General features: G+C 34.2%; 2 protein-coding genes across 3 annotated transcripts; one reads left to right on the top strand and one right to left on the bottom strand.

Annotated features, from left to right (window-relative positions):
• Nucleotides 1-616: 616 nt before the first annotated feature.
• Nucleotides 617-3,896, top strand: LOC112040837 (uncharacterized). Of its 2 annotated transcripts, none has more exons than XM_024073766.2 (3): nt 617-1,063; nt 3,120-3,178; nt 3,277-3,896. In XM_024073766.2, the coding sequence occupies exons 1-3, from the start codon at nt 947-949 to the stop codon at nt 3,620-3,622; spliced, it is 522 nt and encodes a 173-aa protein (XP_023929534.1). In that variant the 5' UTR covers nt 617-946; the 3' UTR covers nt 3,623-3,896. The 2 variants fall into 2 exon arrangements, with proteins under 2 accessions (XP_023929534.1, XP_023929533.1); XM_024073765.2 differs by having other exon boundaries at nt 633-1,066.
• Nucleotides 3,897-6,647: 2,751 nt separating this feature from the next.
• Nucleotides 6,648-9,658, bottom strand: LOC112040743 (triphosphate tunnel metalloenzyme 3). The gene is made up of 2 exons (XM_024073636.2): nt 8,875-9,658; nt 6,648-6,926 (listed from the first exon to the last, which is right to left on the bottom strand). The coding sequence occupies exons 1-2, from the start codon at nt 9,473-9,475 to the stop codon at nt 6,910-6,912; spliced, it is 618 nt and encodes a 205-aa protein (XP_023929404.1). The 5' UTR covers nt 9,476-9,658; the 3' UTR covers nt 6,648-6,909.
• Nucleotides 9,659-27,411: the final 17,753 nt, after the last annotated feature.

Genomic DNA, 27,411 nt, shown 5'->3' with positions numbered 1-27,411 from the left:
CTTTTTGGGAATGCTTTGTCTAAAAAACAAGGAAAATTAAAAAAAAAAAAAAAAAACTTATGGAAACGTTGATGGTTAGAGTAAGGAGATGATTTTTTTTTTTTTTTTTTTTCTTTTGTTGTCCAACATACACAAGGGTTGGGACATTTTTTTTTTTTTTTTTTTTTCGGTAAACGGTTGGGCCATCTTCTATTCATCTATAAAGCGATTTAGTTAATGGTGCAACCCACTAGTATTTGACCATATAGCATAACCTAAGCCTTTATAGCCCCTTCACCTACTCACTGTTCAACTTTACTCAACCCAGACATGTCCCATCGTATGGAAAGTTGAAACGACAAGTGTCTTAGAGAAGACTATCATTCCCTACTATAAACCCTACTTCAAATAGCTAGACCCTACCAATCATCTCAGTGTCATATGTTTGATTTAAAAATTGAAATACAAAGACCATCATTGGTTTATTTTAGCTATATTAGACTTAGGACCACACGATTTTCATTTGGTTTGTCATGGCATGGATTTCCAACACTAGATCCGAAGCCTCAAGTCAAAAAAATCTGATAAAATGATCTTACTTAAAGGTCAAATTCCCAAAAAAAAAAAAAACATTTACTTTAGCACACCAACTTTAGCTACTTCCACTCCTCCTTACTCAAAAGTCGTCCAATCAAGTAAATCATTTTCCTTTCGTGGAAGCAGAGAATTTTGGGCTGGAAATAACAAAAAAAATCACTAGCAAAAACCCTAACCGGACCAAACCCTAGGGTTTACCCTAACCGCACCAAACCAAAAGACTCTTCCCCTCCGCAATCCCAGAAGCCAATCAGTCTCTCTCTCAGTCTTTTCAGGCCTATTTGTCTATCTCTGTCTCTCAAACACATACACTAAAACTCCCTGTTTGTGCAATTTTTTTCTCTGATTTTTTTTAGTGTTTTTGGGGACAATGGAGGTGGTGGGTTTGAGCTCTGTGGAGAATAACATGTGGGTTTCCTCTGTTTTGGAATCTATGGTGGTAGAGACTGTTCTTGCTGCTGGAAAGTCTCTTGCTTGCCTTATCATGGTGGTATAGCCTTTTCAACCTTAGCCTTTATTTTTTAGATATAATGCTCTATATTCTTCTTAACATTGAATATTATTGTATAGGAGTTGGAATTTCATGCCTTTGGTTTGCTTTTAAGGTTTCCTGAATATTTTATGTTTATGATATAGTGGTTTCCTGAATATTTTTTTGTCAAATTTCATGCCTTTATTGTGATGTAATACTTAAGGTTTTTCCTTTTTTTTTTTTGAGCAAAAACCCTTTGTAGTTTTAGTTCATGTGGGATGCTTCAGAATTAAAATATGCCCTTCTTGTTAAATCTGGACATAGCTTTGTATATTGGGTGTTTGTGGGAACAAATTTGTTTGCTTTAATCGTGAGCTACTTTTGTTGGAATGTTCTTTTATCCATAATTAGTGCTTGAGAGTACTGAACAAGAATTTGTTGGGAACCTTCTAGTTTTTTCCCTGGTTGTGTTTGACATTCTTTTAAATTATTTTATTCTGTCTTTAATGGGGCTGCCTGCACTATCTGTGGGCTGAAACCTTTACTCAAAAGGGTGTGGGGGGAATGGGGGTTTTGAGAATCTGTGTTTGTTTGTTTGTTTGTTTTTTGCATAAATGTAGCGTTGCATTTTATAGGCTAGGTTTCTTTTTCTTGTATTGGAGAATTATATGCCATATTGTTTGCAACCAAAAACCATTCTGCTTTTAAAATGTTTGCAGATGGTTTTAGATTCCTTGTGTTATTGCTTGATAGGCCCTACTGTTTTTTGGATTTTGATTAGTGCTTAGAGTAGCATAGAATACTTTATTTTTGGATGAAAACTTTTCCTTGTAATAACCAAAATTAAGCCATTCTGCTTTTAAAATGCATGCTGATGGTTACAAATTCCCCGTCTTATTGCTCAATAGGCCCTACTATTTTTTGGTATCAGTTTTGTTAAGCATAGGGTACTTTTATTTATATATCAACACTTGTCTTTCCTGATTTTCGACATTCCTTCTCAGTTGATGCTTTTTAATGCTTTCTACGTATGCCGTCTTGTCTTTGTTTACTTTATATCAAGTGCCACCTTGATTTGGTGTTACCATTTCTATATCAAATGGACACAATCAAAAGTTGTGATCTTAGAGTGTCTCTTCAAACTGGGCTGAAGGAATCTTCTCCAAACTCTTATGGGATGGCTAAAATGACCACCCCACCCACGTTTATTTATTTTTTTCCGGAAAGAGTTTACCTCTAAACCAGCTTGGAGGAAAATTCCTCCAACTCTCTTCATGGCAATTTAAACAACTTATCACGTGCAGTTTTAGTCACGTGACCTAGTTATGAGTGACTTGCTTAAATAATTTAATTATTTGTGTGATTTGATACACGTAGATGTTTTTTTGAATTGCCACATAATGGGTTTGAGGAGATTTTTCCAAATTGGGAAAATTTTATTTGTATGTTTGGATGACTCATTAGAGTCATTTGAACTAATTACACAACTCTTAAATAGGCCATGTGATGAAAAGTTCATGTGGATACTCATATGAGTCACTACGTAACTAATTTTTATTGGGCCCTGCATTAAGTTCTATGGCTCAATAAAGGAAATTTGTGCATCTGCTTTTGGGTAAGCATCACAAATTTGATAATGCCATTCCTGCTTTCAAGAGAACAAATGAGCATCCACTTCTATTATCCTGTTTCCAAAAAGGCCGTCTTCTTCATTATATCCTATTATATCCAATTGGGGGTTTCTTGCTGTCAACTGCATATGGATGTACCAAAAAATTGTAAAACGATATGTGAAAATGTTGGTTTGTAAAAGGCCGTCTTCTAATTGCTCTCACACTCTATTTTTGTCAACAACGTAATTTCTAGACACTTTGGTAAATGCAATGGTAGTTGATTCAACGAGGAAATATTTGATGATGCTTTGCATTTAAAATACATTCAAAAGCCCCTGTTTTTTAGATAAGTTATCTGCTGGATGCTATGGATGAGATGTTGCGGTATTTCCTTGTTTGTATTTTTATGCATCATTGTTTAAGCTGTCTGACCAACGTTACTCGAGGCCCTTTTTCAGACTGGATCACTGCTGAATGATATCAGTGTGTCACCAAAATTGACTGCAATGGATGGAAGGTAATATTGATCTTCAGTCTTCCATGCCTCGTATGCTTGCATGATGGGTTTTCGTGCAGAAACTCAATTAAGTTGGTGGGTTTTACTTCTCTCGGCAGGTTTCCTTTTGAAGAACTTCACAAAAGGCAACGTCCTGATCAGGAGAACAAAGATGGTAGTGAAACAGAGGATGATGATGACGACGACGACAATGATGATGACGATGCTAATGATCAGGATGATGATGCTGGTGATGAGGACTTCTCTGGTGAGGAAGGGGAGGATGAAGGAGATCCTGAGGATGATCCTGAGGCCAATGGTGACGGAGGAAGTGATGACGAGGATGACGACGACGATGATGGTGATGATGAAGACGACGATGAGGATGGGGAGGACGAAGAGGAGGACGAAGAGGATGATGAGGACGAGGAGGTTCCCCAGCCACCTTCAAAAAAGAGAAAGTGAGAATTACATTTCAACCTATTGCTTTCCCATTGGAGTCAGGAGTTTGGAGTAGGGAGGGAAAACTTAGCTTGTCGGTCTGCGTAGTAGGTTAGGATTTCAGTCTAGTTCTAAATGGACCTCTGTTCAGGTCTTTGTTAAGGTACCAATTATTATCATTACTATTCTTATTAGTAATAGTAATAGTAATAGGACTATGTACATCGTGGGTTCTTGTGGAATTAATGGATATTCATATATAACTAATTATCTATTGAAGTTGGAATTTTGATGTGAACTTTCTATCCTGGATGAGTGAATGCCATATTACTATTGAGTTCGTTTGCAGGAATGGATCAAGTTTGATTCCCTATCAAAAACAAAATTAATTTAATGGATCCATTTGATAGGTTGGCGCAGCTCAAGTTAGAAAGTTACGTATTTTGGGGTGCTTAGACATCCTGGTCTAGCTAGGGGGAAATTGATACAATTTCTCTCCTACTTCCTTAGGATCAGCCGATCAGGATCCTCTTTATTTCAAACTTGGAGGTAAATGGAAATGGTGAAATTTTGGATTTTCGCAATACTAAATAAGGATCATGTACGTGTGAATATGATCTAATAGACTAATACTATTTAAGGTCTCAAGTGACACTCTCATTTTCATCACTAGGAGCTATCACTCTCTCTAGGCAGATTTCCTCATTTTGGATCCAATTAATTTTTATATTTCTACTTATCCATCAAGTATAGTTAGTCATATAACAATCATTCTTTTACATAAAAAATTAATTCTATATTTGAAAAAAAAAAAAAAACTGAACAATAATATTCTATAAATTTTAATCTTTGGTATACTTGCATATTCATGTTTAAATTAAATATTGTCTTAATTTTAATAATTTATCTTTTTTTTTATTATATATATATATATATATAATTGGAATAGGATTTTTGGTGTCGCGTTGAAAATTATTTCAAATAATAAAATCGAAAAAGAAAAGAATAAGAATAGTAGGAAATCAAATATATGGGGCTTTTTAGCCATTAGATGAAAAATTGTGGGGACAACAATTTATGATTAACAATAAGATGACGTGTTTTTTATATTTCTTTGTAAAAAGACATTAGTGACCCAACTATTGAACTAATAATCCAATAGTTGAATCAGTAAATCGTCCTATCACTCTCTTGATAGTTCAATACTCATTCAATTTTGATAACTATGATTATGATTTGTAAATCTTGAATTAGGCAATAGATTTGACCCAATTTTGTACTTAAAAAAAGAACTTCTAGAGAGCACAAATGTGATGCCTCTTTTTCAAAGGTTTTGCATTGATGGTCGATGTTTTACTCTAATTGAATAATCTATTCAAAAACACACATTTTTTTTTTTTGACATGGATGTACAGGACTCTTAGGACCCTTTACTATTCTTCAGATATGCATTAATTGTAATCATTGTGTTTCATATACACCGCATAATTATACGGAGGAATTTTTTAGAGGTGGTCCCAAGCCTATGAGACTTGTTTACAAAATTTCATAGAAAATTATGAGGCTTAAAAACCACTTGAACAACCCTTATGATTTTCAAGGCAAGTATTTGGTGTTGCAGGAAGGGAATTAACCATGTCTCTTTTAAAGCTTAAAACTCTGATTGCAACATCTGAAGTCTTAACCATGCTAGCTTGGTGAGACTTACATTTTTTACTGGGTTGTTATGAACCTGAATCTGCAGCCCATGCTTAGTACACATACTCAAACACATATTTTCAGTTTTTAAAAAATATTACACATATTTTTATACATTTTTTTACTCACATATATTTCTACACATATTTTCAAACATATATTTTTAATTTTTAAGTGAATGTGCCAAATACTTTAGGAGATAGTCAGTCCAAACGTTTGGTCTTGGCCTACAGTAAGGGACAAGATATATAGATATCGGTCAATTCCAAACTTTCTTCAAAGCATTTCTGAACATTTGCAGGAAACAATCAGACAAGATGCAGACTTTCCATGCCAGTCGTTTTGTGTACCACAAATTCATCCATTCATTTACTATTCATACGAGGTCTCTGCTCAGAGTCTGATTCCACACCTATAAACATGCCGGTATATTTACATTGTATGCTTTGGTAATAAGAATCATTATATAATTGGCTGAGTTAACATATGACCTAAGGCATATATTAATCATCTACTTTACAAAAACTTCAGTGAAACTTATGATTATATAAGAATTTTGCTAATGTGTACCTTTAAGGTATATATTAAGCCATTTATTTTTGGAAATTTTTTTTTTGGAAATTGAAAAAAGTATTGACAGTCTTTTTAATTCTTGAGAAAATATTTCTAAAAATAGATAGTTTAATGTATGCCATAAAGACACACATTAACCAGAACCCTTATATAATTAACTTATTGGAGCTGGTTGTCTAGTATTTTATTTTCTATGTCCGTTCGTTTCATTGTCAAAACATTTCAAGTCAAAATATTTTCAGAGGTTTTATGTGACGTAAAATTTTCCAAGCATAGGTCAACTAAACTAACAAAATTTTACAAAGGATTGTAGCGGTCAATTGAAAATGTTTTCATTTTGATTAACATTTTACAACAAAACAAACACTATAAATGCTAAAATCCTGAAAATATTTTAAGTAAAACACTTTACAAAGAAAGAATGCAGCAGTCTTTTTCCCTACTTCAAGGGGCATTATGATGTTCGATAGTTGCTAGTTACATGTAACCTTCCTGTATTTTCTTTTTGTTCATGCATTTATGAAACTTTAACATTGCCTCCCAAACAACGTGGAAAAGTTTATTTGAGTTCTACTACCACAAACAAATTCACAATTTTTGCCTCTCTCTCATATGCGGCAAATTGTATCTGACTACTTGTCACTTTCACATTGATCTATCGCTTTTGTCTCCACTAATCATAGCTAGCCATGTGGGAAGTTGTGCATTTTTTTTTTGTAGTACTAGATTTTCATTTTATTAAACCCATAGATGCTGACACGATCTATATGATCATATATTGGCGTGAATGCTGATACCCTATCATTTGGATCCAAAAAAAGAGTAGTTCATCAAGGAAAAACTGAAAAAGTACAAATAATAGTGTGCCACAAGATAGAAAATGGTTTATTACAAACTTAGGACTAATCAATTCTGGGGGACACAACATTTGGGAGTAAGATGCTTGGGGTTGAGGGGAATCATTCTCTTTATGAGTCTAATTCTAAACCTTGCTTCATCACCCGGACATCTTCACCTCACTAGTCACTGTCCACTGATAATCATTGTCTGGGATAGCCTGCAAAATGCACAGTAAATGGATAAATAATCCCAATAAAGTCGCTCGACATTCAATGGTGAGATTTACAGGTGGATGGGAATAGCAGTCATAATTAGATTAAGGAGCATCAAATTTCTAATAAATATAGCAAATCTTAATCTCAGTCATCGAAAAACTAGTTTCCACTATTTGTATTATGTCAATAGAACTACAGCATAATTGATAGGGTGAAAGATCAATCAGAGATGGGGGGCATTAATATCAAGCCAATTGGAACTGTCTTTCCCATAAGCACAGTCCCAAAACTCGCAGACATACCACAATTCTTCTAATTACCATTTGAATGACTACATATGCATAGAATTTTATATGGGTTATAAAATAAGTTCCTTTGTCAAGATGGACATTTTAAAAGGAGCATGGTATCTAGTCACAGCACTATCACTCTGGTGTCAGAAGGTTGCTCACATGAAAAAAGTTGTTCAGGACCCAAGGATCCTGACATAGGTCAGGATACCCTTGTTGTACGTCAAAGGAAAGGGTTCTGTAGGGGATAACTTGATAACCAAAAATAAGGCCAGAAAGTGATAAGAATTATTGATTTGGTTATGCATAGAAAAAAGAAAAAGAAAAGTGAAATGATTATTGTAAACATTGAATAGTTGTTGCCTAACTCTTGATGAGCTCATGCATGCTCTAGAATGAGAATGGATTAACAAACAAATCTCTAAAGTTTGAATTGGCATTTGAGTAAGGAATGCATCATGTTCATATTCATGAAAATGAGCTAGGTGACTGAACTTCAATGCAATCATAATGTTATTTTTATAGGAGGCTGTATCACCTCATATTCATAACATTGGATTGTTGACTAGGCTGGTATTTTCAAATACATATTTCATTCCTGGTCAATAACGTTAGAATTGGAATACAATTGTATTTGAGGATCAATTGACAAAAACAGCTATAATGAAGCTTGTGTTAAAGTAAGTGGAAGAACTGGGCTCAGCAATAAGAAGAGCAAGGATGATGGGTCACAAGACAGACAATAAGAACTTCGAACCATAAAATCACAACCAAATCAGAGACTACAACCATCAAAGATGCTAATCATGACATTCAAGAGGTTGTTCAAGGTTGCAAATGAAGATTACATGAAGGACAAGGTTGGAACAACCATTAGTCAATTTGACACATTCAACTCAACTAAGCCTAAATCCTAATTGCAGTTGGCTACCATGTTCATCAGATGTAAAAAGAAGTTGTAGGCTTGCTATCAATCTACCACAACCCCTATCCTTTACCCAGGCCTAGGATAGGCCATGCAAAACAGCTATAACATTAATTTTAGTATCCCTTCTCCTCTCGCCCTATTTGCCTTTCAGCCAAACATAAGGTAGATGAAATAGGCAAAACTTAGGTACAGTTCCTTAGGAGCAGTACATTAGGTTCCCCAATTAAATTTAATCGCACACCTGCATTGAATTTAATTGTAATTGTAGTTGTAATTGTCCTTGGAAAAGATAACATTGATTGTGTTTCACTAGTCAATGCAACCATGGTGCTTGAATTTAAAAAGGGAACCTCATGTTTTGCCTTATGAAAATAAGATACACACTTGCCATTACCATTCCCCCACTTTGCCTTTGCAGTCGACTATGCTGTCAACTATGAGTTCATCATATATGTACAAAATTAGATTTAAGGTATCAAAGAAATGCAAAATATTATGTTGAGAGTTGATTTGGTACATACAAGACACTATCACGAAAATTCCACACTCCGACAGGCTTGAAAAATTTGGTTCTCAATCCCAATTCAAATCCATATATAGTCCAATCATTGAAACCATAACAATTCTAAATCAACCTAGCAATCAAATAGATATCCAACTAAAGACTTTATCAACAAAAAACCCATATCCAAAACTCAAACAAACACAGTAACAAAACAAAAATTCACTCACCTGGCAGGTTCCCGGAGCGAAAAATCGCGAACTTGGAGGTGACTGAGTAAGAATAATCGATCCCATTGTCTTTGAGAAACTCTTCGATCAATTTCTTGGCCTCCTCAGGATCACTACTTTCGCATTCAATCTCATACAGAGTCCCAAACCCGAAATCAGTCTCATCCACCTCCAATTTCAAACCTTTCCACTCATATACTTCCCTCACATTCCCAAACCCTCCTAACCCGACAAACCCTAGCGCCCCAAACTCCTCCTTCGCCCTCCTCAAAACCCTAGACTCCGCCGCGCTCGAAAGAATCTTCTCCGGCTCGGCCACGCAGTCTCTTCCGATCGACGGGTCCAACGGTTCTTCGTCCTCCTCGACGCGGCTGACGCCGTCGACGATGACGGCTTTGGCCTTGAGAGTGACGACGCAGAGAGGGTCGGTGTCGGAGAATCGGAGACGGAGGGTGGCTGGGCGCGATGAGAGCTCGCCGGAGGAGCCGTCGAAGAAGTGGTTCTCCTGGCGGTGGGTGGCGACGTGGAATGGGGAGAGGAGTGTGGTGACGTGGCGGTGGGCCACGGCGTCGGGAAGCCGCAGCTTGACCTCGACCTCCATTATTATTGGGAGGAGAGGCCGATGCGGTTTTGGACGGAAGAGGGGTCTTTGTTGTTGCGGCGATCGAGGTGGTGGAGGAGAGCGGTGGCGGTGGTGTCGCTGGCGGTGGCGGTGTGTTTGCGGGCTTGTTCGAGTTCGTCTTTGTCTTCGATCTTAACTTCGATCTTGCTAGGCTTTCTTCTCAGCATCTCTCTTCCAACGGTATTTTCAGTCGCTCATTCACAGTGGCTTCTCATCACAACAAAGGCATATATAGTTTAATTGAATTTCTTTGTCCTTTTGTTCAATTTTTTGTGGGCGAAAAGTAAATATATTAGTTTATTTATTTATTTATAAACTAGTAAATATATTAGTTAAATAGATCTCTTCAGTAAAAAAGAAAAAAGAAAAAGAAAAAGTAAATAGCATCTTTAAGAGCATCTCCGGTGGCTTGGGCATCCGGCCCTGTTAGCTAAATTTTGGAGAATAACGTACACTGTAGATGCTCCAACGTGCTCCAGCAGCTTCGGCAAATGCGATTTTTTTTTTTTGCTAATGAACAGTAGCCCATCAAGTCTGATGGGTTACTATTCATTCTTCAAATATATATTTTCTATTATAATAATGATGCGGTGTATAAAAAAATGTTGGAAGTTATGTAATTGTTAAAAAAATAATAAATAATGAATGAAAAAATAATATTTAAATGAGATAGAGAATGTGATAGAGAATTTGTTGGAAGTGTATTTGAAAAAGTGAGTAGGCAAAAGCTAAATGTTACTGTTCATTAGTCAAACAGTATAAAAATTTGGCTAATCTGCTAGAGATGCTCTAAGTCTTAGAGACTCAATTCGGTAGCAATATCTAATGTGGGGTGGATTGATGGAGGTAGAGGTAACTCAATGTCAGTAACAACACGAGAGGTGGTTGGAGGTGTCTCGGGGTCGACAAGGCGGGTTAACACACGCCAACCACGGCCACGACTTGTATGAATTGAGCTCATGCTTGGCCTAGCATTTTGTGTCTATGTTTTTTAGGTTGATGCCTGAGCATTATTTCCATTTACACGACTAAGCTCATCCATAGCTTCAATGACATCCATAAAGTACTTGTATTGTGTAGTGCCTTCATCCTCTCAATCCATAAAGTACTTACTATTTTTTTTTCTTTTCTTCGGACTTTTTTTTATATGTATATGCACACAAACAAACAAGATGAAACATGAAATTCCATATTTTAAAGAAACATCGTTAACTAGAATTGGAACATGCAATCTGAAAACAACTTGCAAGTTAAACAATGGTTTTGCAATCCCAACGATGATCTGGTGCCTTGTGGAGTGAAGCTTAATCGAAGTTGGGACAATTGGCTGATGAAGGTGGATAAATGACTTGGTGGTCAATGAGATCTTGAATGTCGTGCCTTAAATGAAAACAGTTATAGTTGTGTCATGATATATGAGAATTATTGAGCAAATAGATGCTTGTGATATATGGCATTTGATTAGAGCTGAATTGAAGGATCTTAGTTACAATCGTGGGTCTCTTTTGCTGATGTTTATTGCTGGGTTTTGTCATGTGGACTAAACTTTTCGGGTTGGGTCTTGTCTTGGGAGTCTTTCACTTGGGCTTGCACCTTTGATGTAGTTCTTTGGGCCTATAAGAAAAATAATATATATATATATATATTTTTTTTTTTGGGCTTCAAATAAGATAAATAATACTGCCATGGTTGCCGTGGGTTTGTCGTCGACGATGACGGCTTTGGCCTTGAGAGTGACGACGCAGAGAGGGTCGGTGTCGGAGAATCGGAGACGGAGGGTGGCTCGGCGCGATGAGAGCTCGCCGGAGGAGCCGTCGAAGAAGTGGTTCTCCTGGCGGTGGGTGGCGACGTGGAATGGGGAGAGGAGTGTGGTGACGTGGCGGTGGGCCACGGCGTCGGGAAGCCGCAGCTTGACCTCGACCTCCATTATTATTGGGAGGAGAGGCCGATGCGGTTTTGGACGGAAGAGGGGTCTTTGTTGTTGCGGCGATCGAGGTGGTGGAGGAGAGCGGTGGCGGTGGTGTCGCTGGCGGAAGTTGTGGCGGTGGCGGTGTGTTTGCGGGCTTGTTCGAGTTCGTCTTTGTCTTCGATCTTGACTTCGATCTTGCTAGGCTTTCTTCTCAGCATCTCTCTTCCAACGGTATTTTCAGTCGCTCATTCACAGTGGCTTCTCATCACAACAAAGCCATATATAGTTTAATTGAATTTTTTTGTCCTTTTGGTCAATTTTTTGTGGGCGAAAAGTAAATATATTAGTTTATTTATTTATTTATAAACTAGTAAATATATTAGTTAAATAGATCTCTTCAGTAAAAAAGAAAAAAGAAAAAGAAAAAGTAAATAGCATCTTTAAGTCTTATAGAGACTCAATTCGGTAGCAATATCTAATGTGGGGTGGATTGATGGAGGTGTCTCGGGGTCGACAAGGCGGGTTAACACACGCCAACCACGGCCACGACTTGTAGGAATTGAGCTCATGCTTGGCCTTGCATTTTGTGTCTATGTTTTTTAGGTTGATGCCTGAGCATTATTTCCATTTACACGACTAAGCTCATCCATAGCTTCAATGACATCCATAAAGTACTTGTATTGTGTAGTGCCTTCATCGAACCAAATGCCTCTCAATCCATAAAGTACTTACTATTTTTTTTTCTTTTCTTCGGACTTTTTTTTTATATGTATATGCACACAAACAAACAAGATGAAACATGAAATTCCATATTTTAAAGAAACATCCTTAACTAGAATTGGAACATGCAATCTGAAAACAACTTGCAAGTTAAACAATGGTTTTGCAATCCCAACGATGATCTGGTGCCTTGTGGAGTGAAGCTTAATCGAAGTTGGGACGATTGGCTGATGAAGGTGGATAAATGACTTGGTGGTCAATGAGATCTTGAATGTCGTGCCTTAAATGAAAACAGTTATAGTTGTGTCATGATATATGAGAATTATTGAGCAAATAGATGCTTGTGATATATGGCATTTGATTAGAGCTGAATTGAAGGATCTAGTTACAATCGTGGGTCTCTTTTGCTGATGTTTATTGCTGGGTTTTGTCATGTGGACTAAACTTTTCGGGTTGGGTCTTGTCTTGGGAGTCTTTCACTTGGGCTTGCACCTTTGATGTAGTTCTTTGGGCCTATAAGAAAAATAATATATGTTTTCTTTTTTGGCTTCAAATAAGATAAATAATATTGCCATGGTTGCCGTGGGTTTGTAATTTAAATGGACTTTTATTGTTAGTAAAAATAGTGTATAAGTTCGGTTACCATGAATATTTGCCATGGGTTTTTAAATAATGATTTCCATGGTCTTTTATAAATAATATTTTTCATGGGCTTTGATAGAGATAATGTTCATGAGCTTCAAAGGTTAGTGAAATAAATAATACAACATAAGATAAATAATTATCACGATGAAATAATATAAATTTCCATGGGCTTTTATAAATGATTGCCATGGGTTTGTAAGATAAATAATTGCCATACGTATTGAAGATAAATATAATTTTCATGAGCTTAAATATTAGAGAAATAAATAGTGTGGCATGAGATAAATAGTAACCATGGGTTTTAAAGATAACTTCCATGAGTTTGTAATATGGTATAAAAATAAAAAATTGCCATGAGTTTATAATCTTCCTGGGCTTTGATATAATTGCTAGATAATTTTATTTGCCAAGAATTATTAGCATTGGTCTTTAAGTAAAATATTTACATTAGATTATTGTGTTTGCCAATAATCATTGGTCTTAGGCTTTTAAAGCATAGTATTTGCCAAGTGTTATTAATCTTAATTGGGCTCTTAAAATAATAGAATTTTCCAAGCATTATAAGTCTTGTGGTTTTGAAATAATATGATAATATTTGCCAGGTATTATTGGCTTTGGGATTTTAAAATAATAGGATTTGTCAAGTATTAATATTCTTGAGCTTTTGAAATAATATGATAATATTTGCCAAGCGTTATTAGCCTTGGGCTTTCTAAATAATTGTGTGCCAAACGGTAATAGTCTTGGGCTTTAAAATGTTAGTTTGCCAAGTAGTAATCATCTTGGGTTTTTTCATATTGCCAAGTATCTTGAGCTTTTGATATTGCCAATTATGGATTATCTTGAGCTTTTGGGTAAAAGTACATTGATTAGGGAAATGAATAATGCACACAAATTTGTGTTTAATAGTATTTTAAACTGAAATCATGACTTTAAGTCATGATCAAGATTGTCAAAACCGGGATCCTACGTAGGATCGTTGAAGGTAGGTGAGATTGTAGATCGTGGGATTGTAGATCGTAGGATCGGATCGTGAATCGTAACATCCTACATATTTTCAGATTTAAAGCAAAAAACACATTGATAATGACTTTGTATATTGAATAATCACGTAAATTATAAATTCATCCATAAAAAAGCTTAGATTTGCATCATATGATGTAATTTGCATGTCATACATCGCTAAGTCGATACTAACGAAACAAATATATTTAAGTTTTGACCTAATGTATCTAAAAAGTTCAAAAAACGTTTAATTAGAAACCAAATACCAAAATATTTATCAAAACATATGGAAAATATTTTCTAAGTTCTAAGTTTCAAATTTGAAATTTAAAATAAGTTAGCAAATGGAAACTAGCTAACTACAATATAAAATCCAAAAGTAAGATGAATATTAAGGTGAAGTAAACATTTAATTATTCCCATTCTAAGGTTCTTATAACCACTGTCCTAAATTTCTAATCATCATCGTTCATTTCATCATTTATGTAGACATTAAATATTTGTATACTAGAGTTGCAAAAGACATCAAGATACAATTTCACACTTAACTATTCAAGTTATACCACTTAGCAACAATTAAAGAGCATTCTAAAAAAAAAAATCAATCAATCAATATACAAATACAAGCATAACTGATAAAATTATATACAAATTTTTTTAGTAATATTAGAACATAAATTAGTATATTGATTAAACAAATTTAACAACATTATAGCTTAAAAGACAGCAAAGCCAACAACAAATTCGTCATTTAGAAATGATAATTCGTCATTTAGAAATGATGAAGCATTTCTTCATTTTGATTATAAGTGAACTAAAAACTAGAAAACATTTGCTTAGATTAACATAATTTTATAAAATAAAAAAAATAAAAAGTCATATATATATATATATATATATTCAAAAAAAAAAAAAAACCAAAAATTTATGTTTTTGGTAGGATCGGTAGGATCTCATACAATCTTATACGATCCTACCATTTTTACGATTCTAGTGCGATCCTAAACGTTTTGGTGAGGTGAATCGTAAAATCATGCGATCTTACGATCCAGATCGTGATTTTGACAACCATGGTCACGATTCTAGTTTACAACCATTTAAATTGAAACTGTGACTTAAATTGCACATACAATTTTGTGTCTAATAGGAAGTGTGTAATAGACATTACTCCATAAATTACATGCCACTAAGTCATGAAGGGTAAGGATTAAAACATTTACAATCTTGTAAAAAAAATTTAATAAATATATTTTTGGTAATACACATGTTGGGTTAAAAGATTTATATACTATTAGAAAAAGATCAAAACACTTATAATATATTTATTAAAATATTTCTATTTTTCTCCTTTTGAAGAGTCTTTCTCCTGCGAGTTTTTTTTTTTTAATAGATAGGATTCTCAAGTGAGTTATACATAGTATATACACAAAATTGTCGAAATTGTACCGTGCAAGTAGAAGACTGTATTGCATTTGTTTAATGGGAAGAGTAGCCGCAACCAAGAAAGTTTTATTCAAAATTCTTGATATTACTGTCGAAAGACCCTTTCAGGTAACTTATTATTATTAAATTCATTATTTTCAAGAACATGGGAAAAACAACAAACATCAACGAAGTATAACTTACCATAATATTAATGAAAGTTATTTGGCATTGATGGTATTAATAGAATGGATTTTGAAGAATAAAACTAATGCATCAATGATGCCCAAAATGGGAAAATGCCCTTTTCATGCAAACAAAGTGGCATTTTGCCTTTTTTCCCAAACTAATTAGAGAAATGCCCATTTTTTGTAACTCGATTTTCTAAAAATCAAGTTTAAAAAAAAAAAATTTGGAGCCCTATAGTGGCGTCTTAAGGAGCCTATAGTGACATTTTAAAGACTTATTGTGGTGTTTTATAACTTGAGCTATATGAACTCGAGTTATAGGCAAATTTTTATTTTTTATTTTTATTTTTACCTATAACTCGAGTTCATGGAGCTTGAGTTATAAAACGTCACTATAGGTCCTTAAAACATCACTATAGGCTCCTTAAAAACGCCACTGTAAGGCTTAACTCGATTTTGTGAAAATCAATTTTCAAAAGAAGGGTATTTCCCTAATTAGTTTGGGAAATGGGACAAAATGTTGCTTTGTTTGAGCGAAAAGGGCATTTGCCAATTTTCTCCCATCAATGACACTTAAAAATGTTTTAGTTTTTATTTCTTAGATAAGTACTATAGATTCCCATCCTCTCGCTTCCATTTGCCTCAAGCATCCCCTAATACCACTGATAAACCTATAGTCATACACACTATAGGTTTATCCACTTTGCTAACTACCATGGAAAATAAATCACAAAAAATCACTCCTATATTGATATATGCATGTTTGGCAATGTTGGTTCCTACAAGGCTAGCTCAATTGCCACAAACACCTAGATTGCCTTAAATATCTAGATTGTCACAAATACTTGGATTGTCAGAATTATTTGGATTGTTGCCACAAATAACTAGATTGTTCCCTAACCTTGGAGTTGGGGGACTTTCTGTTCCCATCCTCTCGCTTCCATTTGCCTCAAGCATCCCCTAATACCACTGATAAACCTATAGTCATACACACTATAGGTTTATCCACTTTGCTAACTACCATGGAAAATAAATCACAAAAAATCACTCCTATATTGATATATGCATGTTTGGCAATGTTGGTTCCTACAAGGCTAGCTCAATTGCCACAAACACCTAGATTGCCTTAAATATCTAGATTGTCACAAATACTTGGATTGTCAGAATTATTTGGATTGTTGCCACAAATAACTAGATTGTTCCCTAACCTTGGAGTTGGGGGACTTTCTGGGGCAAATGGGCAGTGTTTGTCATCTCTTGTAGACATACTAGGGTGTCTTACTCAAGTTTTTGGTTCACTTGTCATATGGCCAATTAAGCAATATAGGTTCCTCTTGTTGCAAAGCCATCTCGGAGATTGAGGTTAATTACTTGTCTAATTTTTTCCCCTTTAATCCCATCTTTGCTCCATTGCTCAGTAACTCTTGTGGTCAACCATCTAAAGGAAATAGATAGGTCTTTGGACTCACCGAGAGTAAGGCCGCTTTACTAGAGATTTTACTTGGGGAATCAAGACATATAGGAATGTTGGTCATCTCTTTCAGATGTACGAGGGTGCCTTACAAATGTTATGAATTCACTCTTAATGGAAGAATTAGCTTCTTTGGCACTACTTGTTGTAAAGCTATCACTTTGGTCAATGACCATTGCTTGCCTAAATTGTTCCCTTTTAACCTAGCTTTTCATTTAATACTTAAAAATGTTTGTTTAACTAGCTTTGGAGTTGGGGACCTACACCTTCACCTCTGGGAGCAGATCAGATCATTGTGAGCAACCTCTATTTGCCAGTGAAATTACCTTTCCTAGGACTATTAGAAGGGAATTGGGAAAAAAACGTTGCAAAATGCTGGTCATCACTTTCAAGCAGTAATTGATGTATTAATGAGATTTATGGAACTCTTATCAAGGGCAAATTTAGTGTGGTCAGTCCTGCTTGCTACAGATCCATTGCTATTATTAATCACAAGTGTTGCCTAAGATGTTCCCACTCCATCCATTGTTCCCTCCATTCCTCAAGAGTAAATGTGCACGCAGTGCTTCTTGAGCTACACCAAAACCTAGGAGAATTTGATCATGTCTATGAATTCCGGTCGGCTCATCATTGGCTACTGCAATATTAATAATGCAAATGGCTGGTGATTATAGGAAAATGTGGTCTTTTTTATTTTATTTTTATTTTTGAAGTTTAATTGAGAACAATGTTTCCTAGAGTGTTATTTCATAATTTTCTTTTCATTAATAAAATTCTAGTTTGCATTAAAGTCGTTGCATGTCTAGTCTTTTCATTAGTTCAAGTTGCATATATTTAAGTGATTTGATTTCTTTTAGAACGTGTTATGCAAAAAGACATTGTAGCTTAAAATATATATATGCTTTCTAAATATGTTTTGTGTGTACTTGCGTATGCATAGTTCAACTCATGATAAGTTTATTTTTTGGAATTTATATTTTCATTCTAATTTATACTACAATTTTGGGATCATCCTGTCATAGAAAAAATTAATGGTGATCCGAAAATAACATTTAAATTTAGACAATACCACAATATTTTGTTTCAATTTTTTTTTTTTTTTTTGAGATGGTCATTAGAAAAGAATTGATAACTTTGTTTTCTTCCTGATTTTGTATAGTTAAATTGCTAAAAGATAACTAGAACGTGAGAAAAGTGAACAAACAAATAAGATATAGTTGGATGTGAGTTGGGTAACCTAGTAATTTACCAAAACCTAGTTATGAGTCTTTTGATTACGTAAATACTATTTTGAAATCAAGAAAATGTGTTTATGTTGTTTGAAAACTTTTCTTATGGTTTTAGTCTATTGGATATTTCACAATATGAGGTAGTGTAATATCAAAATAAAAAATAAATATAACAATATGTTTTGGTTATATTCATTGATAAAGTCTTTTATTGTTAAATATGAGACCTAAATTTGAATTATGCCTACACAAAAAAGCAATCAAGTAGTGCCATGGCTTGGTTTAAAAAATCAATCATTATGGATCATAGATCACAAATTTTCAAATACTGTTATAGCTACATTAAAAAAACAGAAAGGATAAAAAATTTAAAAAGTTGAATATTGAGTCCTATGAATTCTGAATAGAACTTATGTCATAATAAAATATGCATATGCGGTGACGTGCCACAAATTTCCTGCTAGGGGCCAAACATCCTCCTTTCCCTTAAAAAAACGACATGTATGTGTAATTTTTCTTTAAAAACAAAACATAAGTAATAATAACTAAAAACAAAACTTATGCGCACACATATGTTTTTATTATGATATCAATTAAAATTTACATTTCTCTATTTAAAATTATATTTTTAAAGTATATCATTTTTATAATGAATCTTAAAGTTATTTTGATTCATTTAAATAGGTCACAATCCGATAAATAACAAGTAGTATATACCAAATATTTAAATTAATTGACAATTCATAAATTATATAATGAACACCATGATCCTTGTACCTCCTCATTAATATTGTGTCGTGTTTCCAATATAGACATATAGGGTTTGAATCTCCCCTCTCCCGCTTAAAATGTGTAAGAAGATAAATTACAAGTAGAATATAGCTATACACAAAACCATAATATGTGTAAGAAGATAAGTAGAATATAGCTATACATAAAATAAGTAAGAAGATAAATTAACTGTAATGTCTTCAATCTTTCAAATTACTAACACAAAACCACAAATTCCAACTTCTAAAATAAAATTAGAGAATATAGAAAGGAAAAAAAAGAAGAAGCAAACAATTACACCTTGAAAACTACCCAAAACAAGGAAATAATTTTATTTACTTACCCACAAATTGAAGCTGAAACTTTAGCATGTAAGTGTTTGATTTTTTCTTTAGAGAGAGATATCTATATAGTTTTGGTGAGGGAGAAAAGGGAAAGAGAGAAGGGGTTGTTGATGTGAGGGAGGAGTGTCGTTGTATAAGAACAATGAGAGAAGAGCATAGAAACAAAAAGAGTGGAATTTGGTGCAGCAGAAAGAAATAAGGGAGAAGGGTGGTGGGGCATGTGTCTTGTTAAGGGAAAATGGGTTGATGACTCACCCATTCAACTTTATTCAAAATTTACTTACCACCACCTTGTAGACACCGCATTTTGTACCCCTTATGACTCGGACCTTCATTCCCCAATGATGCTCGAACTCTAAGGCCCAAGGACAGTTTAGAGCCCAATCAGATATCAAATTGACTTGAGGAATGTTAAAATGGAAAATATAACCTTTTAACTGAGCAAAAATCTATTTTTGAAAATAAAATGACCAAAATGGCCCTCGGCCTATATACGTGGGTGGCGGCTTGCATACACGGGCTAAAGCATGGGTTTTAGAAGTATGGAAAATGTAAGTTTTCTGTAATAATGGCTGATGTTTGGAATGAATCTTACATCGTCTGAGAGTCGTTCTAAACCCCATTTTCTCAATTATAAAAAGCCTTACATGGTACATTTTCAAAACACATAGAAATCTCATGGGAAAAACCTAAGATTCACTAGAAAATAGAGAATCAAAAGGGAGTTTTTCACAAAACACCCTCAAGTCAATTTTATTTAATTGGGACCTCTTCTGGCCCTAATCCTTTTAGTTTAATGTTGCTAATCACTTTCTTATTGGTTTGTGAATAGATTTGACTTAGGGGAATGGTTAAAAATCAAGCCTAGGAACTTTTTGCTTTAAGGTATTCTTTCTAGCTTTCTTTTTATTTTTTGTCTTTCTTTTCTTGTTTTAATCTTGTTTTTGGTTTGGTTTATGTTTATGCATGTTTGCCTAGGGTAGTATATAGTTCATTTTATGTTTTGAGCATGCTAGGTTGTTAAAATTAGGTTTTTCTTGCTTGTGCTCTATTTTTGCATTTTTAGGTTTTCTAGGCAAGGACTTGCGTACGCATAATCTTGCCTGCGCACTTAGGCTTGATTATACGCATGCAGGCCTGTTCTAGCATGAGTGATGTTGTTGCCTAGAAGCCCTAATTTTTTGTTTGTTTGTTTTGTTTTTGCTTCCATATGTTTGTTTGTTTAGTCTCTTTTCCATGCTTTTATGCACTCAATGCCCATGTTTCACACGTTTAATTGCTTGGTTTGCTATCACATATTAGAGTTAGGGTTTGTTTAGTGCTTTCCTTGTTTTGATGACATGAACATGCATTCACATGCTTATGCGTAAATGCCATAGGTGCTAAGTTGCTGCAAGGTAAGTAAAAGGTAAGTCATGCATTGAAAATGTTCATGCATTTGTGATATGATTTTGTTTTGGTGCTAGAGATGAGTGTGAATGCTTGTATGAATCACATGTTACTTGATCTTTCCTTATGCTTCTGCCTTGATTTGATTACATGCTGTTGCCTTGAATATGCTTTGATGCCATGTTAGATGAATGCTAGGGTTGTATATATGTGTGTTAGTCTCTTATTCTTTATGGGTGGATATGTATGTGTTTTGCGATGATGATACCGTGTTGTATGCTAGATGCATGTTAGTGTGTGTGTGAGTCTAGGACATATGTGTTGAGCTAGTTTTTAATAGGGTTAAGTTATAAGACATAATAATGGGAGGCCAAGCTTAGGGTTGGGCAATCTTGGGTGCCTAACACCTTCCTAAGAGCATACCTAAACTCTGAACCCATACTCTAGTAGTAAAATCAAAAGGTCCTTCTTTGAAGGGATGTTATATATATAGTTCCTAGACCATTGAAAAAACTAGGTGGTGACTCCCCCTTTGTGCCCACACACCCCCCATAAACTTATATTCTAGAAAGGCCCAACTAACAAAATAATTATGCACATATACCCTTACCTTTAAAAACTTGATCAATATACTTTGGGTAGTACGCATGCAAGTTGGGTTAAACGATTTATATACTATAGTAATAGAAAAAGATCAAAACACTTATATTAAAATGTTTCTATTTTTCTCTTTTTTGATGAGTATTTCTCATGTGAATTTTTTTTAATTGATAAGATTCTCTTGTGAGTTATATATTGTATATACACAAAATCGTGGATATTGTAAATTAGAAGTTGACCACTCTTTTGCGTTTGGCTAATGGGAAAAGTAGCAACGAGCAAGGCAGTTTCAAAATTCTTGATCTTTATACCTAAAGACCCCTTCAGTTTTATCATTATTAATATTAAATTCATTATTTTTAAGAACATCTTTGGGACAAATGACCAGCATCAATGAATTATAACTTACCATGATCTTAATGAAAGTTTTCTAGCATTGTTGGTATTAATAGAATGGATTTTGAAGTATTAAGCTAATGCATCAATGGCACTTAAAAAAGTTTCAGCTTTTATGTCATTGATAGGTACTATAAGTTCCCATCCTCTCGCTTCCATTAGCCTTAAGCATCCTCCAATACCATTGATAAACCAGTACTCACACACACTACGAGTTTATCTAGTTTGATAAGTACAATGGCATATCAATCACAAAGGACTGCTCTCATATTGATATATGCATGTTTAGCAATGTTGGTTCTTATAGGGCTAGCTCAGTTGCCATAAACACCTGGATTGCCTCAAATACTTAGATTGTCAGAAATATCTGGATTGTTGCCACAAATAACTAGATTGTTCCCAAACCTTGGAGTTGGAGGACTTTTAGGGGCAAATGAGCAGCGTTTGTCATCTCTTGTAGACATACCAGGGTGTCTTACTCAAGTTTTTCGTTCACTTGTCAGTGGCCAATTTAGTATTATAGGTTCCTCTTGTTGCAAAGCCATCTCGGAGATTGAGGGAAATTGCTTGTCTAATTTGTTCCCCTCCAATCCCATCTTTGATCCATTGCTCAATAACTCTTGTGGTTAACCATCTAATGGAAATAGACAAGTCTCTGGAATCACCGCGAGTAGGGTTGCTTTACCAGGGATTTTACCAGGGAATCAAGACATACATGAATGTTGGTCATCTCTTTTACGTGTACCAGTGTGTCTTATAGATGTTATGAATTCACTCTTTATTGGTGGAGTTAACTTCTTTGGCCCTTCTTGTCGTAAAGCCATCACTTTGGTCAGTGACCATTGCTCACCTAAATTGTTCCCTTTTAACCTAGCTTTTAATTTAACACTTAAAAACGTTTGTTTAATTGGCTTTGGAGTTGGAGGACCTACACCTTCGCCTCTAGGAGCAGATCAGATCACTGTGAGCAAGCTCTATTTGCCAGTGAAATTACTTTTCCTAGGACTATTAGATGGGAATTAGGAAAAAGACATTGTAAAATGTTGGTCATCACTTTCAAGCATTAATCGGTGTGTTGATGAGATTTATGGAACACTTTCTAGGGGTGAATTTAGTATTGTCGGTTTTGCTTGCTACAAATCCATCACTGTTATTAGTCACAAGTGTTGGCCTAAGATGTTCCCACTTAACCCATTGTTCCCTCCATTGCTCAAGAGTAAATGTGCACGTAGTGCTTCTAGGGCTGCACCAAAACCTTGAGAATTTGATCATGCCTATGAATTCAAATCGGCTCATCATTGGCTATTGTAATATTAATAATGCATTGGTTGGTGATTGTAGGGAAATGTTCTTTTTTTTTTTTTTTTTTTTTTTTTTTTATTTTTTTAAAGTTTAATTGAGAGCAATGTTTCCTTGTGTGTTGTTTTTAGAATTTTCTTTTCACTAATAAAATTCTAGTTTGCGTTTCAGCCATTGCATATCGTTCTTGGCATGAAGTTAGTTCAAGTTGCATTTATTTAAGTGATTTACTCTCTTTTAGAATGTGTTACGCAAAGGAATTGTGGCTTAAAATATTGGGATAAGTTCATATTTTGGAATTTTTAATTTCATCCTAATTTATGTTACAATGTTGAGATCATCTAGTCACAGAAAAAATTAATAGTGATCTGAAAATATTATATTGAAATTAAGACGGTACCACAATATTTCATTTCAATAAAAAAAATTTGAAATGATGAGAAAAGAATTGGTAACTTTGGTTTCCTCTTGATTTTCAACAGTTGAATTTTTGAAAGTTAAATACAATGAAAGAAAAGTGAACAAACAAATAACGTGTAATTAGACGTGAGTTGGTAACCTAGTATTTATCAAGACCTAGTTATGAGTCTTTTGACTACAAAAATAAAATTTTGAAATCAAGAAAATGTGTTTATGCTATTTGAAAACTTTTCACATGGTTTCAGTTTATTGGATATTTCACAAAATGATGCGACTGTGCAGAATTAAGATAAAAAATAAATATAACAATATGTTATATTTGTTTTCATTAATAAAGTCTTATATTGTTAAATAAGGGACTTGAGTTTGAATTATGCCTATACAAAAAAGAAATAAAGTAGTGTCTTGGCTTGACATTAAAAAATAGTCATTATGGATCATACACCACAAATTTTCAAATACTCATATAACTATATATATGTATATAATAATAATAATAATAATAATAATAATAATAATAATAATAATAATAATAAATGTAAGATAAAAAATAAGAACGTTGAATATTGTGTCCAATGAATTGTGAGTTGTAATCTCTATATCTATATATATATAATAATAGGTGAAACAGAGAGTAAGAAATTGCAATCCCAAATTAGAACTCTAATTATGTGCCACATGTACACACCAATTTCAGTCAATTAATGTTGTGCTCTTTTTTTTTGGGTGAATAAAACATTCTGCTCTTCACACCTGCGTATTTTCAAGTTCACCTCCCCTTCTCAAAACCCAAAATCCTTCCTCTCCTTCAATATACAGCTCCCCTCTTCTTCAATGAATGCTATGGAATTTCAAAAGAATATCTCAGTATCAATGATGCAACGCATGTCTCTGTATTTATCTTATGGGTGATCCAACTAAGCCACAAACCTTCGCCTCTCTCATGGTTGTTGAGCCCTCCACCTCTCTTACAACTTCACCAAACCGCACAACCAATCCAACATCAGATTGTTAGAACTGCTACAGGTAAAATCGTTTATGTTAATTTTGGGCGTTTAATAGGATTTAGGTTTTGCTATTTTGGTTGGTTGGTTTTAATTTAAGAAATTGGTTAATAATAATAATAATAATAATAATAATAATAATAATAATAATAAATGTAAGATAAAAAATAAGAACGTTGAATATTGTGTCCAATGAATTGTGAGTTGTAATCTCTATATCTATATATATATAATAATAGGTGAAACAGAGAGTAAGAAATTGCAATCCCAAATTAGAACTCTAATTATGTGCCACATGTACACACCAATTTCAGTCAATTAATGTTGTGCTCTTTTTTTTTGGGTGAATAAAACATTCTGCTCTTCACACCTGCGTATTTTCAAGTTCACCTCCCCTTCTCAAAACCCAAAATCCTTCCTCTCCTTCAATATACAGCTCCCCTCTTCTTCAATGAATGCTATGGAATTTCAAAAGAATATCTCAGTATCAATGATGCAACGCATGTCTCTGTATTTATCTTATGGGTGATCCAACTAAGCCACAAACCTTCGCCTCTCTCATGGTTGTTGAGCCCTCCACCTCTCTTACAACTTCACCAAACCGCACAACCAATCCAACATCAGATTGTTAGAACTGCTACAGGTAAAATCGTTTATGTTAATTTTGGGCGTTTAATAGGATTTAGGTTTTGCTATTTTGGTTGGTTGGTTTTAATTTAAGAAATTGGTTTAGATTTTGTATAGTCAAAACCCTAATGTAGATTCCTTTCAATATATAACCCTCTATATACATTCAATCCCAATTTCATCTTCCCATCAGTGGCCACAGAAGAGTGACCACTCTCTAACAAACTGTCTCATTCTTTTAATTTGTTGTGGCTCATAAGAGAAGAGCCAGTTATGAGGAGAAGTTTGTTGATTCTATGTTGAAGAAAGCTAAGGTAACAATTCCTTACTGATTGTTCTTTGCATAATCTGCCATCTAATTGGTTATCAATCATAGAGTTCAAATACTTTTCTAGGTTTTGTTTTATAGTTCTCAGGTTTCCTTTTTTGTGGCAGGAGGAAAAAGTAGCTGAATTTGCATCAAAGAGATTCTTGGTATTCTTTCTTGGACTGACAAATTGATTAATTTTGATAGCAACCAAATTCCAAGATCCTACAAAGGCAGTGACTTGTTAAGATATAATATTTGTTTCTGGTAAATTAGCTTGTTTTCAATTGAAACTAACAGAATTTGTATTGCTCTATTTATTTATTTGGTTGGTTGAGAAGTTCTATTGATGGGTTTTGTTGGTGAGAATTTCTAAGCTGAATCTAAAATTTAATATTAAATATTAAATTTGATACTTGCTTCTTCATTTTTTTTTCTTGTCCTAATCTCTCTATCTCATTGGCAGGCTTCAAGCGCAGGAATGGTGCACACAATCTTTCATTAATAACTATGCAAGTTTGTATTAATTTCATGTGATTTTTTATTATTCATTTTTTTTTTTTATGATAGTTAGATATCTATTTGCTTTATTTTGGATTACGCTTGATATCTATTTGCTTATGAATGATATCAGATTTGACCCTCACATTCACAAAACTTAAGTAAGGTATCCTATGCTTTCTTTCTTTTTGAGAAAATTTCATTTCCGTTCCACGTGTTTGTCTAAGGTTTTTATTTTGTGTGTCTTTGGGTTAATAACACAACAAAACTAGAGTTTTTAAGGTTGTCTGGGACTATCAACAACATCACATAATGCTAGCTTGAATTCTTCTTTCATTGTTGATTTTTTTTCATTTGCTTTGATTTGTAAATAAGGACTGTTTTTTTTGGAGAAAGCATTTTTCAACTGTATGTGTTTTGCTGGCATCAAATTGTATGATTCTGAGTCGAAGAATGGTGTTTGGTGTATCTGCAGGTTTTCCTGACTCTTTGCACACTTGTGACACTTTATTTTGCAAATGAGGTTCCACTTACTGTGAATTAGCCCCAGCATCTGTCAGATTCTGCACCTTTATGGGATGATCCTCAACAAAATGGCCTTGATCATTCGAAGTCAATGCCTGATATGCCAATTAATGATAATGCCAATGGTGATAGGGATAGAAGCCTAACACAGGTCACCTCAAACACAAACAAAATTCCAATATGTTATTTATTTTTGGCGTTGTCCTAATTTTTTTTAAAATTTGGGTTGCCAAACATAGGTGTATATGATTTAGACTCAAACCTTAAATAACTAGCATTTGTTGTGATCAGATTGTATTGAAATTATGCAAAATAAATATGAATTATCCATACTTCTAAAAGGATTGGCTATGTTCCTTCTGTGCCTACTTAGATAAAGTGGATGTGGTTTTGTAAGGTGCGACTAGGTGCCATCATCAGAGGTTCATTTGAGACCAATTGTGAGACTTTGTGGTATAACAAAATTTGAAAATTATTATATTGAAAGTTAACACAAATCTATCTTTTAGATTTACTGGTTGAAAAGCAATTTCTTGAAAATTGGTTGGCACTGCAAGTGTTCAATGCAAATGTTGGTCATTTTGGAGTAGGAATTTGTTATGATATATGCCTCTCTAAAGTTGCTGCACTCCTGTCAAGGTAAGCAAAATAATTAAATTTTGAACTGTTGTAGAGATTATAAACAAAAGAGACATGCCTAACCTGCCTTCAATTAAAATGTCAGGTTTTTAGGAGTTATCTTGCAACTATACAAAGTATATTCACCCTTTCATTTGGTTATCCCACTTGGAAGCCCATTTTTTAGTTATTATTGCATTACTTGTGTTTTGTGAAATTTCTTTAGACATGTGATATGTAATATTTAGTCTCGATTCCCACTTTTTCTCATCCTATTATAGATCTGGATCTCCTCTATAGGACTCAAATATCACATTGGATTCTTGCTTATCACAAGTGTAGACTATGTTGGTAAGGTATTGCTTGCTTTGCTGAGCTAAGTTCATTTTTTGGGGTTCATGTAATTGTATTTCATTTTTAAAACTTCATTAGTCATAATTCTGCATTGTGTGCTATTTGAACGTTTGAGTTAAATAGTCAATATTAGCTTGGATTGAGAAACCCAAGACCTAATCAGGGGTGGCC

Source organism: Quercus suber, unplaced genomic scaffold (assembly GCF_002906115.3).
Source record: "Quercus suber isolate HL8 unplaced genomic scaffold, Cork oak 2.0 scaffold_347, whole genome shotgun sequence".
NCBI classification, from domain to species: Eukaryota; Viridiplantae; Streptophyta; class Magnoliopsida; order Fagales; family Fagaceae; genus Quercus; species Quercus suber.
The sequence above is the reverse complement of the archived record's forward strand: the minus strand, read 5'-3'. Positions and strand labels throughout refer to the sequence as shown.